We start from the raw sequence: 17393 nt of genomic DNA on the forward strand, positions 1-17393 counted from the left end.
GTAGCTGCCATTACTGGGGGAAACCTGCTCCGTTTTGTTTGAGAAAAGTTATAACCAAGTGGAAACAGCCCTGTTCCTTCATTGATTTAGTTTAGAAGCTTTACATTAGCGGTCAAATTCACAATACTATATATAAGTAATAAATCGTTTTGAAATACTCTCTTCAGAAGCAGTTAAGAATGGGTTGAGAATACCAACTCATACTGTAGTAAATCAAAAAGTCTTTAAATCCAACGTGAAGTAGTTTTGTATGGTCTTTCTTAGGCAATAGTGTTCTCATGTATGTATGTATGTATGTGTATATATATATATATATATATATATATATATATATATATATATATATATATATATATATATATATATATAGACACACACACACACACTTTTAAAAATGGAATACAATCCAAATATAACTGCATGATGGAATACAATCCAAATATAACAGTCGCCCTGAGCTTTTTATTCTTTTTACAATGGATGACACATGCCCCCTGTTATTATTTTAACAAATCAGAACAGAGAATGGTTATTCTGCCTTGTTCAATAGTTGACTATTATTCAATAAAAGGAGGAGGGCAGGTCATTTGAGCAATCTAACAAGGGCACTCTTGAACCGTAATTGTTACAGATAAGACATGGCTGTAGTCTAGAATAGCTGCATTCTCATTACACATGTTGAATACTGAACATCAGAAGAAATCTTATGAGGTAATGAACACAGGGAACCAGGGTTGAGTATTATAATTAGGAGTTATTCAGGAAGATTTAAATTTTAGGATATTAATCATTCTTAAATTGTTTGTTATTGTATATTCAAAATAAATACATAACAATCCAAACAGAGGTGAAACAATCAGTTTGTTTCTTTTCATAACCCTGTTCTAAAACATTTACATTACATTTGTTTTTATCAAATGAGTGTATGTAGTAAAACATGGTGTTCAACAGGAAACTTATATTTCTATATTGTAGTAATAATGACCTTTACCGTACATAACCCTTACTAGTTTATAATGTGAATCAAACAATGTTCTTGCTCCTGAAACAAAACAAAAGAGCAAAAAGCCTTTGATTGGAAAATGTTACTAATGTAGAAGCAAGTTCCAATAGCCTTCTCTACAAGGCAGAATAACTCTGTCACTCTTGGGAACAAACACAACAGAAATAGGCTCCCTTGTGAAAACTGCTCGTGCCAAAACAGCTGCTCAAGAAAAGCCAACAGAAACCGACTCTGTCGGCTGCTTTTTACACCTATCAGAAGTCATTTGTAGGCTGTCAGAAACCCTCATGCCAGGGCTAAAAGTACCTAGCTGGCTACTGTGAAAACTGATTAATGAGAGTGTGTGTAATACAATACGTAGAGTGAACTGCTGTGAAAAATCCGAAACAATGTGGCTATAATACTGTACTTACAGTCCTTTGACCAGTGCTGCGTGTATTACTTTTAAAAAAATACATTCTTAACACAGTTCAATGCGTGGACATAAACACCATGATATGAACAACACATGTACAGGTTAGAGTGATTTGTTCTTTTCGCTTATCTTCTGGCCATGAGTCTTGGTAACCCTGGAGTCAAACTTATCAGCAGACACTAATGCCTGATTCTGCATAGCAACTCTTCTAGACTGTGTCTATAAATAGGGGACATCTGCCATGATAAACACGCAAACAGAAACAGATTCAGTATCATCTCATTTTGAGAATGCCCAATTGTTGATATCTTTGTAAGGATGTTGATATCAATGTGGATGTTGTAAAGAAAGGCGTCATACACAAAGATTGAAAGTAATAAGAGTCGAAACAAAACAAAGTGACCACTGATGTGAAAATGCATATTAAAGACTTCAGTTTGTTTGCTAAACTGTGTGGTCCACAGATTATTTAAATCAATAATATGAATCTCCATTGCACTACTCCATTAACATGTCCCTGGTGAAGGTGCATGAATGACCGTTTATGTAAGTCCAAACACATAAGTTGTCCCAGGATCAATATGGTCACTCAGAAAGCAATATACCAGCATACTAGATTGATGTATGTTCAAAGCTCCATAGTTTGCTGATAATAGTATCAAGAAGGTTGTTGTCAGTCAGAATATGAAGTTCGGTAAGTCTTAATGATCAGTTGACATGAAATGGACACATACTGTTTGTGGCATCCTCTGATTTAAATATGAGTTTTGCCAGTCAGAGATGTCTTGTTGCAACAGTACATTTTGATCAAGTACTATACTTCACCAACGGCCACTCAAAGCCGAGATGGTTGGTTTGTAGGTACTTGGTGACAGTAATGCGAGAGACATACTGTTCAGGATAGCAGAGTAGCGTGCTTAGAGACTTCATTAGCATGCACTCTCATTTGCAGAGGTTAATCCAAATAAAAAAGCAGGCAGGATAATGACACTTACATGTTTCAAAGGCTATCTAACTACTGAGACAGAGATACTCATATAAAGACCTTCAATTAACACATATTGGTTTCTAATGTAGCAGTATCTTACAAAGACATCACAATGGGCAAATTCACTGAGGATTTACAAAGCATTGAAGAACAAACTGGTAATGCTCCAAAACTTTAAATAAATAATTAAATGTGTTAATTAAAAAGGCCCTGATGTAGCCTACATCTTTGTTATTTCTTTTAGCTAGATATGTAACATTTTCAGTTTTTTTCCTTGTGAAAACAAATGGTGCAAATAGAGCAATGTCTGTTTTATGGGAGTCTCTGTTTTTTTAGACTTGTTTATTGCAAGACATTAACCCAAGAACACATTAACCCAATTTTGATGCAGCACATGTTCACAGACCATCCATACACCTTAACGTCTTAGAATCAACCTTGCAACTATTTTCTCACTATATAAAAATATTGTTCCGTCATATTCCATGCTGGGGTGTGGGGTGTGGGTATATGCAATATGTCTTCCGTTGGTACTTGAATCACTGTCATGTCTCACAAGTTGTTATAAATAGGAAAGTGGGCCAGACTGTTTTAATACACTCCTAATGCTGTAGCTTGGAATAGCTGTGAACAGCCTATAATATCTAAATAATATCTAGAGTTTTCCTACCTCAAGTACGATAAAAGGTAACATGTATTTTGTCAAACAGTGTCCTACCAATCTGTATTAATGGTTGGTCAAATGTCATATTGAATAATTTTTACAGTCAATCAAAATACACAGATCAAAATACACACATAAAAAAAAAAACTTGAATCATTGAAGCCCACTCATTCTTAATGATTTAGAAAATTCTTCACCTTTTTTTTACAAATGTCTCAATAGTTCAACAGACAGCAGAAGCCATGGAATCAACTCCCTGGATTATTCTTCATTATATCTTGATATTTACATATAAAAAATATATAGATGTATAAAAAAAGAAAGGTCATCAGAAAGACCCTCTACAGGACCAAACCTGCTGGTTTAAAACCCAGATCGTGTTCCTAGCTGGATCTGTTAAGGCACTTGAAACGCAGATGTTAAAGACGCAAAAGGTCCCGAACGCATTCATTAGGGTCGCTGAGTGTTCCATTCTATGCACATTCCTCGAGGGGTAAAAAAGGATTTCTTGTTATACAGGTTGCAGCTTTGTTAACTTCAGTGCCTGTAAAGAAAAATTGTGAGAAAAAACTAAAACAAAAAAACATTTCAAACCAGCTGCTGTTTTATTTAGTTCTATTTAGGGGAAAGGCGTGTTCTATAACACCACCTCCTTAAACTCACTGCTTCTTTGTTGAAATACAGTGGAACGTCTCATATCCGTCTGCCACATAACTGGCTGAACGGATTTATCTTTACATTTTAATGTGTTCCACAAATTATTGTAAATGTTCACTCATCCAACTTTTTCACACGTCTGTTTTACACATTGTATATCACAAGATCTACAAAACGTGCTCCTTTTACCTTTTGCCTTTTGACCATCCAAGACTTTATCGTTGGAACCAGCACGCTGCCCAGCAGAATCTGTGCGGGGTGGTAGATCAGCAACGGGACCGAGATTAAGGAAAGATGCTCATAGCCTTCAAACACTATCTTCAGCATTGGAATCCCTGGGGGCATAGGGACAAATAAATAGGAGTGGAACATTAAGAAAATAAAATCGATTGGCTTTGAGGATTAGTGACTTAGCAGATAGAAACTGTGCAAATGGGTCACATTTGACTAGATTGCATCTGCATACAACCAATAATAACACCGTTTAACAAATTTTTATTTATTTTTTGGTTCCTGGGCAGTAAGTGTTATTTCCTAATTGCTTATGCCTCAAAAGTATAGAAAATGGCTATTATTCCCCACAAACTTTGCTTTTGTGACCAGGACAGTGATATTTTGAAATTTACCTATTTTCCAGAACATTCCAGATAGATTCAGTGCTGAGTAAACTTGGAGTAACTTCTAGAACTTTCTAGAACTTTCCAGTAATATAAATAGTAGTATAAATACAGGGGCCTTAAGCCCACCAGTTCAGTTTAGTTCCAGCTGCCTAAGTGGATACATATCTACATTTTTCTGAGATGGCATCAAGGTCATAGGAGACTTCAAAATGGTGGCATTCCTGATGGGTCTCCAAGGTGGTTTTACCAAGTTTCCCTGCTATCTTTGCCTTTGGGACAGCAGGGACACCAAGGCGCACTACCACAGGCGGGACTGGCCACAGCGGACCGAGTTCTCTGTGGGGAGGAACAACGTCAAGTGGGAACCACTGGTGGACCCCCGGAAGGTGCTGATGCCACCAATGCACATCAAATTGGGCCTTATGAAACAATTTGTCAGAGCTCTAGATAAGGAGTCGGCAGCCTTCAAGTACCTTCAAGACTTCTTCCCTAAGCTGTCTGAGGCAAAGGTCAAAGCCGGTGTCTTCGTCGGACCACAGATAAAGAAGATCCTGGAGTGCAGTGAATTCCCCAAGAAGCTCACTAGTAAGGAGAAAGCGGCTTGGAACAGCTTTGTCGCAGTGGTTCGGGGCTTCCTGGGCAATCACAAGGCCGAAAACTATGTGGAGCTGGTTGAGACTCTGGTGAAGAACTACGGCACAATGGGCTGTAGGATGTCCCTCAAAGTCCATATCCTTGATGCTCATCTTGATAAATTCAAGGAGAACATGGGAGCCTACTCGGAGCAGCAAGGCGAGCGCTTCCACCAGGATATACTGGACTTTGAACGCCGCTACCAAGGACAGTATAACGAGAACATGATGGGAGACTACATTTGGGGGCTGATTCGTGAAAGTGATTTACAGTGTAATCGTAAATCTCGAAAAACTACTCACTTCTAAATCTTTTGTAGTCATTTTTGTATTACTTTAGTATAAATACATGTTAATTTGGATTCATATGTTGTTTTTTTCTGACTTTATGTGAACGAAAAGACACAAATTCGCCCGTTTTCTCATTGGAAATAGGTAAATTTCAAAATATCACTGTCCTGGTCACAAAAGCAAAGTTTGTGGGGAATAATAGCCATTTTCTATACTTTTGAGGCATAAGCAATTAGGAAATAACACTTACTACCCAGGAACAAAAATTGTGTTACATAGTGTAATGTGGTCGACATACAAAACCTATATTAAAGGACCGAAAAAAAAAAAAAGTACCAGATGATAAATCTCTAAAGAAAAAATTGCAACATGGCCAATGTTTTGGAGCACAAAAGTCATTTTCAATTCAATTAAGCTTGGCCAGGCATTTCAATGGAAGGTTAGAATGAATTCATTTTGTTCCTGTCACGGCACAGCAATTCAATATTATGCTACCTACGAACCTAAATCTACAGAAATCCAACCCCCCCCCCCCCCCCCCCTTCAAAATCCTGTCAATGAAACTATACCCCAGCCTCACTGCAGTGATCTCAGTAGGGCTGGCCTTCGATCGACTCTCTCTCAATCCTCTGTCCTTTAGTCACCTCAGCAGTCGAGACCTCTGAATTATGATCCAATTAGTGGCAGTCATGGTGAGGATTTAGTATTTGGTGTGGACTTTATTCCACTGAGCTGTTAGCTATGGCCGCAGGGCTAACGGGTCTAAAGCCTCCTGATCAGCTGTTAGACAGTAGTGACCTCTCACTGGCCCTTCCTGGTCCTGAGGTGAACCTGAGATCAACATACGAGAAGCTGTATGTTGATCTAGAAAAAACTAAGTGATTTTACAAATTTGAATTATTTAGTGCAGGGAATTATTTCTCCAATATTTATTTATTATTTATATTTATACAAGAAGAGGTCCATTGAGACCAGGTCTCATTTACAATGACATCTTGTCAACAGACAGCATGAGATCAAGCATTTTTTTATTATTTAAAAGACGCAGTAACTCTTAACCAAGTAAACTACACACACCCCGGTACATAGCATGTTTAATATAATTATGGTATATTCAGAATTGTTTTTTTTTAAATTACCATACTGTGTCTGTTCTTACTTCTATTGTGCATCTTTGATTTGGGAGTTAAGAAAGAGTTTCAGGTCTTCATTTGACTCTGCATTGTAAAAGTGTGTCCAAGGGTTTGGTTTAGTAATTGAGGTATATTTGGAGAATTGCAAGAAAAGAAAGACGTCAAAATGTATTATGCAATACATAATTGTTAGAAAAAAAGAACAGTAAAAACCCTAGGAACTAATAGCACTGCAATTCAAAATAAACAAAATAGCACCATTGTACTTGAACATATTTCCTACTACGAGCCAAATTCAATGAACTTTTAGCTTGGAAAAAAGGGTTTTAGGAAAATCAAATTAAAGCAAAAATCATGTGTGTAAATTTTGATTTTGATTTAGCGTCATTTTCTCTTAATGGGACAATTGCACCTTATCATCTGGGGGTCGAGATAACACCAAACCAAGAATGTGATCAGTAGGATGTCATGTATAGAGGGCTTTAGGGCTCCGCCCTTCCACAGAAGAAGAAGAAGAAGAAGAAGAAAAGAAGAATGTATATAGTGCTTTTTCACCACAAGATCTCAAAGCACATCACCATAAAATACAATAGCAATACAACTAAAACAAATAAACATGTAATAAAACATAATATATTTATATATATTTACGCATACTGCATATTCAGTATGTGTAAGTGTGTGTATAGCCACTGTAAATAAATCGTGAACACAGCAAACCCAAAGCAGGGCGTTCTTCTCCACCGCCTCTGGTGCACATAAACAGTATGATCTCCAAGGTCTCTTGCAAGAAGGTGAAGCCACAGTTTTCAGTGGGGTTTGGGATGCTGGATTCACAGCTGCGGATTACCTAGGAAACGATAACTGGCGAACAACTGTTGCCTTGCGCTTCTGTTCGGCTCATTTGTACCAGTAGACAAGATGAATACAGTTGAACAGTTACTGATTAAATTGCACAGTAAAACAAAACAAAAATGTAATTGTTAAATTAAGAGTGTGAATATACGTGGTTTTATAGAACATCAAGGCATATTAATCACAGTAGAATTTCAGTGGTAAGAAAGAACAGATGCAAAAAAGTCTTGGCCGTCAATATGCATTTGTGATTTTTGATCTTATGCCCCACTAGCCCCAAAGTTCACCAGCCGCCACTGAATGTGACCTAAAACTAATTTAACTATTGAAGAAATTGGCAAAATGTTTGTCAAATAATCTTAGTAAGTTTCCTCTAGTATTACTTATGCCTGAAGTGCTAGTCTGCAGAGCACCAACTGTTCCGAGATCTGTTGATTTTGTAGGCCAAGGTTATTTAGCCTTGCCTTCAACCTGAACATCATGAGGATGCATCTCAGGTTTTTTGCTGAAGATCTCTGAAGTATGAACAAAATTGGTTTTGAAAGAGAATAATGTAAAACAACATCATGCCTACTTTTGATTTGTTTCATCATTAAAATTAAACATAGTGTTTTCAGGGGACCAGAAGAATGGGAAAAGACCATTTGAGTTGCAATATATGAAAGTGTATGCAAATGGATAAATACATGTCAAATTGCAGTATTGATGAGCACAGAGAAGAGTTTCCAGTAGAACGTTTCATACATCTATCACAGCAGCATTATAACTCATAAATACATTTTAATGCACCCCTCTCTTCTTCTGAAAGCACCCAATACTCTTTGTGATGGCATCTGACTTGATGGAATAGGCAATGTGCATGCATTTGTTAGGACTGAGCTACCACACAGAAAAAATGTTTATGAAAGATTAATCAAAAATATCTCTAATCTGTGATGCATTGTCTAAAAGATGTTCTAAGCACACATTGAAAATGGATTCTTCTCCGACTAAAGTAATTTCTAGCAAAAGCCTTTCCCTAATGCCAGACAAGTACATAGTGTGAGCAGATGAAGAGCACTTTCTCAGCACATTACTACCTGTTCCGAACACTTGGGAAATCACTAATGTACATCACGCCACATTTTCATGTCAAGCATGACAAATTTGTCAAAAATTACCCAACAGAATTTGACATTGCAGCACATTCCATAGGGAGTGCTTTCAAGCGACATCTGCCAACAATGTGTAAGTACTAACTTTCTTTTATCCAATAACCAAGAAGGCAGAGGTAAAACAATAAGGACGCCAGTTCTTTTTTGCAATATTAGTTTTATGCGCTCATTTGTAGTTTATCAAGAAAAAATAAATGTTTTATTTTAGGATGGGTAGGTCTGGTCTGTAAGGCATGCTGCCCCAGGTGATTGCTTCAGCTAAATAGAAACTTGAATAAAATCAGCATTAAGTTTCAAAAGATACAGATTTTTTCATTCACTGTGATAAAAGTGCACTATATGACAACCAGGTGAAATGGAACGATTAACTGAGAGAGTTTCTTTGATCTCAGATGTGTACGTCAGTCACTCATTAGCATTTGTAATTTCATTTTACCAGAGGAACAGCTTTGGAACACAAAACAAACTATCCGATATCACTTCAAAGAGTGAATTTGCCTGTTTTATTTATTTATTTATTTAAAAAATAAACTAAACTCATTCAAGATTTCACAGATTAAACTAAACTATCCTATTTTCTGAATCCTACTAACAATGCAAAAAAATTATTAAACATTAAACCTTTCCGCGGAGCTCAAAAAGCGGCTGCGCCACAGCTCGAGGCTACTGCACAGCCACAGCCATGCAGGCAGGCGCAGAGCGAAATATTGCTGTGTTTTGTTTCATGTTGTGTTGCAGACTTGTATCAACCCGGGAGCTGAAGCTATGGAGCCAGCACTAACCCCGGGAGCATCTACCCCTGCACACGACCACAATACAGGAGAGCGTCTGCTCTGCAGGATTAACTACTACGGAACCCTTCAACTGCAAGGCGGTGCTCGTGAAGGCATTGCCCAGCCGAGGCCGTGAGAAGAGGCAGGAGTCGCCGTGAGAAGGCCGGGACTCCAGAAGCAGGTTAGTTTAGGGGAGGTTGATCCCAAACCGTGTATAGAGAGGGTTTGCGTAGACTAGTAGGTTCCTGGAGAGGAATGTCCCTTTTAGTGGGACTAGCGCTCGCCATTTGTGTGGTAAACTTTAATTTTTAGATTTGCTTTGTTTTGTTTTCTTTATTAATTGTGACACTAGGGCTACCATTGCTGGTACCTTAGCGTCAGCACTTGTGTTTATTAAATTTGTGCGCCTGTGCGGCATGTCAATACCCAATGCTCTGTGTCTGCTTCAGTATTGTTCAGTGACAACCCACACACTTAACACTTCCCCCTGTTACAGATACTCTATCACTTTAACCATATTTCAGCATCTTTGTGATAAGACAATACTTTTTTTGAGGGTTGAAAACAATCTAAAACAAAAAAAAAATGTTACTCGCTTGGATTTTAACTGAACTATAGCCATACAAATATCATGATCCATATGCCCCAAAAAATTCCACATTGTTGCACAGCCATTCTCATCTGGTCTTGCTAGTTCACTCAGTCACACAGTATTTTGTGATTACTGCATTTCCGGAAATAGCATTAGTCTCCCGATCAGATGGATCCTGGCACAGTCCATTTTTTTCAGTTTACTCATGACCAGGATCTTTTTTTCCTGATTTGGCTGTTAGAAATGAAGCAGCAAAAAGTCAGACTAGAACAGTCCAATAAATCACAAAATCAAGTCAAAGTAAAAAAAACTACACAGCTTTAATAATTATCTTTCATGTTTTTAATAGTTGCAACTCTGGTTTAAAGATGCTTTATACTTTAGTTGACTTCTCGTTTTTATAACACAACATCAGGCAGAATCAGTGTATAAATCGTGTGTCCCCTCTATAGCATGTCCCCATTATTGCTACTTCTATTGTTTGTCCAGTAGCAGACTAAAACATTTAATTAAGACTATAACCCTTTACAGTGATAATGAAATACTTCATTCTGTGACTCTGCCCTGACCTTTTCCCTGGGGCCATCAGCCCCAAAATTGCTAGGTGTCTGGAGCACCAAACTCTCTACACACATGTAAAAGGGCAAGAGGTCAGGAGTTATGGCCACACGATTATTCTGGATTATACTTGAAGGAACTTAAGGAAGGAAAGTCAGTCATATTTGGTCCACACAGCATAGAAGGAGTGTCATGCAATGCAAACCATGGTGGTAGTCTCCACTGTATGAACGTTATATCTTTTCAAGCTTAAGGACATGCACAAGATCTCTGACCCTGATAGAAATTCCAGCAATAAACAGCACTGGGCGGAGCTGGGGGGCAGGTTTTAACTGGTTGTGCTAATTTAGGAGCCAACTGTTTGATGTCTACACTGCTAAATGAATCTGTTAGCTTTTATATACTGTATCTGTCTGGTGCCCAAAAGCAGTACAAATTTGCTCCAATTCCCCAACACCTAACTGGCTGTAAGCTCACAAGAAGCAGCTGGAGTTTTCAGCAGGAAATACAGTGATGATATGCTTCCAAACAAATCCAAGAGTTTTTTTGTTATCACAATATACATACAACTGTTAATATCAAGGGTATGGCAGACAGGAGACACATACAATTACTATAGACAAGTTGCCACAAAGGACAATACAATAATGACAGTTAAGATGATATTTGCTAGAAGAAAAATAGCTACGTTTGTGTTTGTGGCAATAGCCTATGAATGGGTGACTCAGCACAGGTAATGTCAAAGGATGATGTTGGAGTAAGCCCTTTGATTGGGAAAAAATAAGATTGGACTTCTTCCTCACTTTAACTCACTGTTATACAATGCGTTCCATCAACAGCATATCTACAGCACCTTCTGTGCCTTTCTTTAATTAAAGATCGATAAAAAGAAAAAACAAAAAAAAAACATAGTGCAGTTGGCATGTCATGTCCAATTAGCTGCAGGATGAACATGTAACAGACCAAATAAATAATTTGAGAGGTGAAGCTATAAAGTGACATTGCTATTCATCCGTCTCTTTGTCACGAGTTGAGAACGAAAGATGTAAAACTTTAAGTAAAGCATCTCCCTGGGGTGAGATTCAGCAGTTCAAACAAATAAAATGACTGTTTTTCTCTGATGCACATTTTAGTATTGCTGGAGGCAAAGTTTCTAAATATTAACAAAACTCTTTTTATTCTGCAGCTGGTATGGTGTGCAAATACATACAACAGATACAGAAGCAGGATGGCCTAGTATCAACCTAAATATCTCTCTCTCTAGCACTATCAGAGGGATATATATATATATATATATATACACACACACACACACACACACATACAGTGCCATGAAAAAGTATTTGACCCCTGTCTGATTTTCTGCATTTTTGCACATTTTTCAAATTGTATTTGGTCAGATTTTTTGGTGGGTTGTAGTAGTATATAGAGGGAGTCTGAGAGAAAAAATGACACCAAAGTTTGGTGCTTCTTTCATTTGTTTGGTGAGCAAGGTAATCAAACATGCAATCTTCAGGTGTGAAAACCCAATTAAAGGGATAAGTAGGGTCAGCTGTTTGAGTACTTTGGTTAACAACCAGGCCTGATTTGGGCCAGCCCTGCCCAATATAAATCTGACTAACTTTGGCCCTTACCATCAGATTGAAGTTGTCAGCACACAGGTTCTAGAGGCACATCATGCCATGAACAAAAGAAATTCCTGAAGACCTCCGGAAAAAAGTTGTTGATGCCTATCAGTCTGGAAAGGGTTACAAAGCCATTTCTAAGGCTCTGGGGTTCCACCGAACCACAATCAGAGCCAAATTGTCCAAATAAAGAAAGTTTGGGACAGTAGTGAATCTTCCCAGGAGTGGCTGTCCTGCCAAAATCTCTCCAAGAGCAAGGCGTAAAGTCGTCCAGGAAGTCACAAAAAACCCTAGAACAACATCCAGGGATCTGCAGGCCTCTCTCGCGTCGGCTAAGGTCAGTGTTCATGACTCCACCATCAGAAAGACACTGGGCAAAAATGGGATTCATGGCAGAGTAGCAAGGCGGAAACCATTGCTCACTAAGAAGAACATGAATGCTCATCTCAAGTTTGCCAAAAAGCACCTGGATGATCCTCAAGAGTTCTGGAACAATGTTCTATGGACAGATGAGTCAAAAGTGGAACTATTTGGCCAACATGGGCCCCGTTATGTCTGGTGAAAACCAAACACTGCATTCCACAGTAAGAACCTCATACCAACGGTCAAGCATGGTGTTGGTAGTGTCATGGTTTGGGGATGCTTTGCTGCATCAGGACCTGGATGCCTTGCCATCATTGAAGGAACCATGAATTCTGCTCTGTATCAGAGAATTCTACAGGAGAATGTCAGGTCATCCGTCCGTGAGCTGAAGCTGAAGCGCAGCTGGGTCATGCAGCAAGACAATGATCCGAAACACAAGCAAGTCTTCATCAGAATGGTTGAAGAATAAGAAATTTAAATTGAATTTTGGAATGGCCTAATCAAAGTCCAGACCTAAACCCCACTGAGATGTTGTGGCAGGACCTGAAACGAGCAGTTTATGCTCAAAAACCAACAAATGTCACTGAGTTGAAGCAGTTCTGCATGGAGGAGTGGGCCAAAATTCCTTCACGGCACTGTGAGAGATTAATCAATAACTACAGGAAGCGTTTGGTTGCAGTTATTGCTGCTAAAGGTGGCGTAACCAGTTAAGGGGGCGATTACTTTTTCACACGGGGGCATTGGGTGTTGCATAACTTTCTTTAATAAATAAATGAAATATGTATCAAATTTTTGTGTTATTTGTTCACTCAGGGTCCCTTTTATCTAATATTAGGTTTTGGTTGAAGATCTGATAACATTCAGTGTCAAAAATATGCAAAAATGCAGAAAATCAGACAGGGGGCAAATACTTTCTCACGGCACTGTATATAAATCCGACGCTCACAAACTCAACTTCTCCTCTGAGAATTCTATGCCGCAGTGAGAAAGTCAGACGGACAGGTCTATACCAAAAAAACATTACTTCAAAAACATTACTTTCTTGACTGATTCATAAAACAAATGTGGACTGCAGACCTCGGCTCATAGTGGGAAACTAAAGGGCCCTCGGGAAGAACTATAGTTACCTCCAGGTTTCGGGCATTATAGTCCCCTGTTGGTAACTATAGTTCTTCCCTCGGGGGCCAGTTTATAAACATATATGTCCCTCTAAGAATGCTTGTTCTTCTACAGTAACTGACAGAAACAGGGTGTAAAAAGCCTATTGTCTGATAGGAGGATTTGATTGTTAAAAATGAGTCTTGGCTTTTAATTCAACCACAGCTTTTGTATTTTTAATCTGCACTGCTTTCCAGTGAACACAACGAAGCACTTCTTGTTTATTGTGCCAGTTTGTTTGCACAATGTATTTGATCAGAAAGTATATTGTTTTTTAAATGTTAGACATGAACCAAAGGCTGTACAGATTACTTCAGTCTTACTGTTGTATGATGTGGGCCTGGTACATTGTTCCTGACATTTAACATCTCATTTCCAAAGGGCTCCTGGTTATACACTCTATATGGGACCCAGTGTTGTTGGTGACAGCCTGATCCTACCAAGACTCAGTGAAGATTTATGACAAGAGATTTGGTGTTGGATTGGCTGCTGCTGTACAAGAAGTGGTATCTTTTTTTAAGTGACACTGGTAGTCCGGTAATGTAGGGTGAAAATCAACGACAAAAGGATATCCAGGGATATTTTTTTCTGATGTTATTCTTAACAGAGGCGTGCCGTCAGGACCTTCAAGGTATTCTCTGCTGACCAGACAGTGCCAAGTAAACCGTCAGTCAAATGATATTACGTTGCTTCACTCACTTGCGTACAGTGTGCTTGCTTATACTATGAAACATACTATGCTAATTATTATTTGTTCATTTGTCTGACGCCTTTATCCAAGATGACTTACAGGGTTTTCTAGAGGTTTTTTTAAGAGTCTAGGGGTTTCCTGAAGGGGATGTGATCAGCCAATAAGAGATCTGCATTTCCCCCACATACGTCTAAAACAACGATCAGACGAAAGAAAAAAAACAGTTGAGGGTATTCTCCGTTTCAGTTGATGGGCTTGAGTGAGTTTAACCAATAGGCGAGTGGAAGAATGTCCTTTTTTTAGACAGGCGACCAATCAGGAGTGAGCAGAGGCGGGCCATAAATCTCCCAGGGTATTCTCTGCCTCACTTGAAGGCCCTGCTTTAGCAACCAATGAGAAAGTCAAAGCTCTGATAGCTGACCAATCATGAGCAACCCCAAAACATGAATATTCCTTGGTTAGCACTGCAGTTAGGAGGATAGCTGGATTTCGCACAATATTGCTTATAAATATACATTGATAAATACAAATACCTTTACAACATCTAATTATTTAGAATTTTATTTTACACTAAATAAAAAAAAAATGTGAGAAGACATCATAGTCGATTTGGTTACGAATCCTTTTTCAAGGAGAACTTTCTCTGAAAAATTGGAGATTGTTAAAAAAGGGAGATATACACCACAGATCCCCGAGCTGACACGGGAAGGGAAAGGATATACTCGGCACTTTCAGAATTCAAATTATGGAAGGTATCTGTGGCTTACAGGTAGCTGCCACTTAAAAAAAGGAGGGGGGTTGGCAGGGGGCGGGGTGGTTGCGACGACTCTGCTACCCCAGTCCATTTTGTCACCGCACGCCACTGATTCTTAACCTTGTTGGGCAGAAACTCTTCTGTTAGTTTAATGTATCTTTTTTTCTGAGCAATATGTACAGTTGGGGATCTCACAAAAATATTTATATATTAAATATTAAATACTTTTGTAGTAGTCTGCACTGTTGTTTGAACGGTTTGCTAATCCTTTTACATTATTATTTACTTGACCCTGAAGCTGTAATACTATTGGTCATGGTAGTAAAGCTCTTTCATCCCACCCTCAGGTGTGCTTGCTGAAACCTGCAAACCGTTGTGTTTGATAACAAAGCTTTAGGGACTGCAGATTGTTTATTTTATACTGTATATCCCAGCAACACCAAGAAATTAAAAGACTTCCCGAAACAGAAGAAAAAGCACTTCTAAAGAATACCTTGGTGTTTCCTGCAGGGTACATCATGCTGCGATACAGTGCTACAAAGGTGGGAACCCAACGACAAACACAACATGAGCAAGGCCAGACTGGGTTGAACATTTCGGCTGTACCCCAGTCCCTTGCGTCATGTTAATGAACTGAACTATGATATATTCCGATTCATTTACATATGGAGTGCTAGCCTTTATACAATCACTGCCTTGCGGGCTTCATTTCAACCCTTTTATGCCTCACATCTAAAAAGGTGCAGAGGTTTGTCTAAATGGTTATTTAAATCGCACAGCATAAATAAAAACAAATGGGCAATGAATCTTTCAGCTACATCATCTGGAAAAATAACATTTACATAAGCAGCTCTTTGTGTCTTGGCTGTCCATTAAGCCACTGGAGTTGAGACTGAAAAAAACTGTGATTTATTATTATTATTATTATTATATATTTCTTAGCAGACACCCTTATCCAGGGTGACTTACAATTGTTACAAGTTATCACATTATTTTTACATATAATTACCCATTTATACAGTTGGGTTTTTACTGGAGCAATCTAGGTAAAGTACCTTGCTCAAGGGTACAGCAGCAGTGTCCCCACCTGGGATTGAATTTACGACCCTCCGGTCAAGAGTCCACAGCCCTAACCACTACTCCACACTGCTGCCCTAAACTTCAATTTATGCTAGAGAACCGATTTCAATGTGGATGTCTACCCCCAACGTTTTGGTTTAAAGGAATATATCAAAGCCTTCTCAGATACCAAAAGTAAACTTTTAGTAGCTTTGCCACAAGCGACTAAACGTTTTACTTCCAGCTGACATAAGACAATTCTAGACCATTACTACAGTTTTGTTACCTTTGTGAGGGCTTGAATCTAAATCAATACATTACCTTTTCTTTGGGCCTACAGAATCACTGACTTCACAGCTACCGCAGGCAAGTGCTACAGTTTAAATTGCTGGGGATTACAATTAATCCGCTTTTACTCAGCAAACTGAGATTTCCTTGGAAGCAGCCCAAAGTAAATGCATCAAAGCAGTGCTCTGAATGGAAAAAACATCTGCTTGTACAACCAGAGGAAAAGATGAAAAGGAAACCAGTGAATTTGCCACTACATTTTTAAACAGGACAAGAGAAGCATTTCTTATCATCAGATCTCTGGTAAATTATTCAAATAAACCTAAGAACCATGGTTAAAACAAAAATATTATTTCATGTTCCCTGTAGCCCTTTTACTGAGACTGTGTTTTGCCTAAACCCAATGTGTCCTAATTCATTTATTGTAGACCTATTACTCAGATTAACGGATTTCAAAGGTGGAAGTCTCCGACCTCCACCCTAAACAGCTGGTCCTCTTGAACTAATTATATTCTGAAGAACTGATATTTATGAGAGGGGAGCTAACAAAGGCTAGATGCTCTCTATTAAATCAGCTGTGATGGAGGCACCATTTTCCCTGGAGGCCGCACTCTCTTGTTTAACAAACTCCTGGGAGCTGGATTATGAAGAGTTACCAGCTGGGCTATGTCGCCCCATAGCTCAACGTCACGATCAATGGGCAGCCTCATGATTAAGGGTCAAGCTTGCCACCTCATCTCCAGGCAATCATTAAAATAAAAGATACCCTGGCACAAGTACTAATGAAAGCCATGAATCAAATTTTGTATAAGAACATATTAGTATCATCATTAACTCTACAAAGGCCAGGCCAGTGGATATAAGAGATTGTCTTCTTTCATGTGCTAAATCTTATTAGCTCTGTGTGTGTGTGTGTGTGTGTGTGTGTGTGTGATTGTACATTTGCACACATGTACATGTGTGTAATAAAAACAAAGAGACTGAAGGAAAGCAACACTATATATATATATATATACACAAATAAATGACAGAAACAGATATTAGAAAAGGTACACATTTAAGAAGAATGAAAAAGAGAGAACAGCTATTACCTCCATGTTAGTCACTAAACACATATCCT

General features: G+C 38.5%; 1 protein-coding gene across 1 annotated transcript in view; it reads right to left on the minus strand.

Annotated features, from left to right (window-relative positions):
- Window positions 1-413: 413 nt before the first annotated feature.
- The window catches only part of LOC117420621 (sodium/bile acid cotransporter 7-A), a 117061-nt gene continuing 100081 nt past the window's right edge, over window positions 414-17393 (minus strand). The window contains 2 exon segments of the mRNA XM_034034118.3: window positions 414-3614; window positions 3917-4062. Of these exon segments, the coding sequence (XP_033890009.3) occupies window positions 3582-3614; window positions 3917-4062 (179 nt within the window). The 3' untranslated portion in view covers window positions 414-3581.

The sequence above is a fragment of the Acipenser ruthenus genome, chromosome 1, assembly GCF_902713425.1.
Source record: "Acipenser ruthenus chromosome 1, fAciRut3.2 maternal haplotype, whole genome shotgun sequence".
NCBI lineage: Eukaryota > Metazoa > Chordata > Actinopteri > Acipenseriformes > Acipenseridae > Acipenser > Acipenser ruthenus.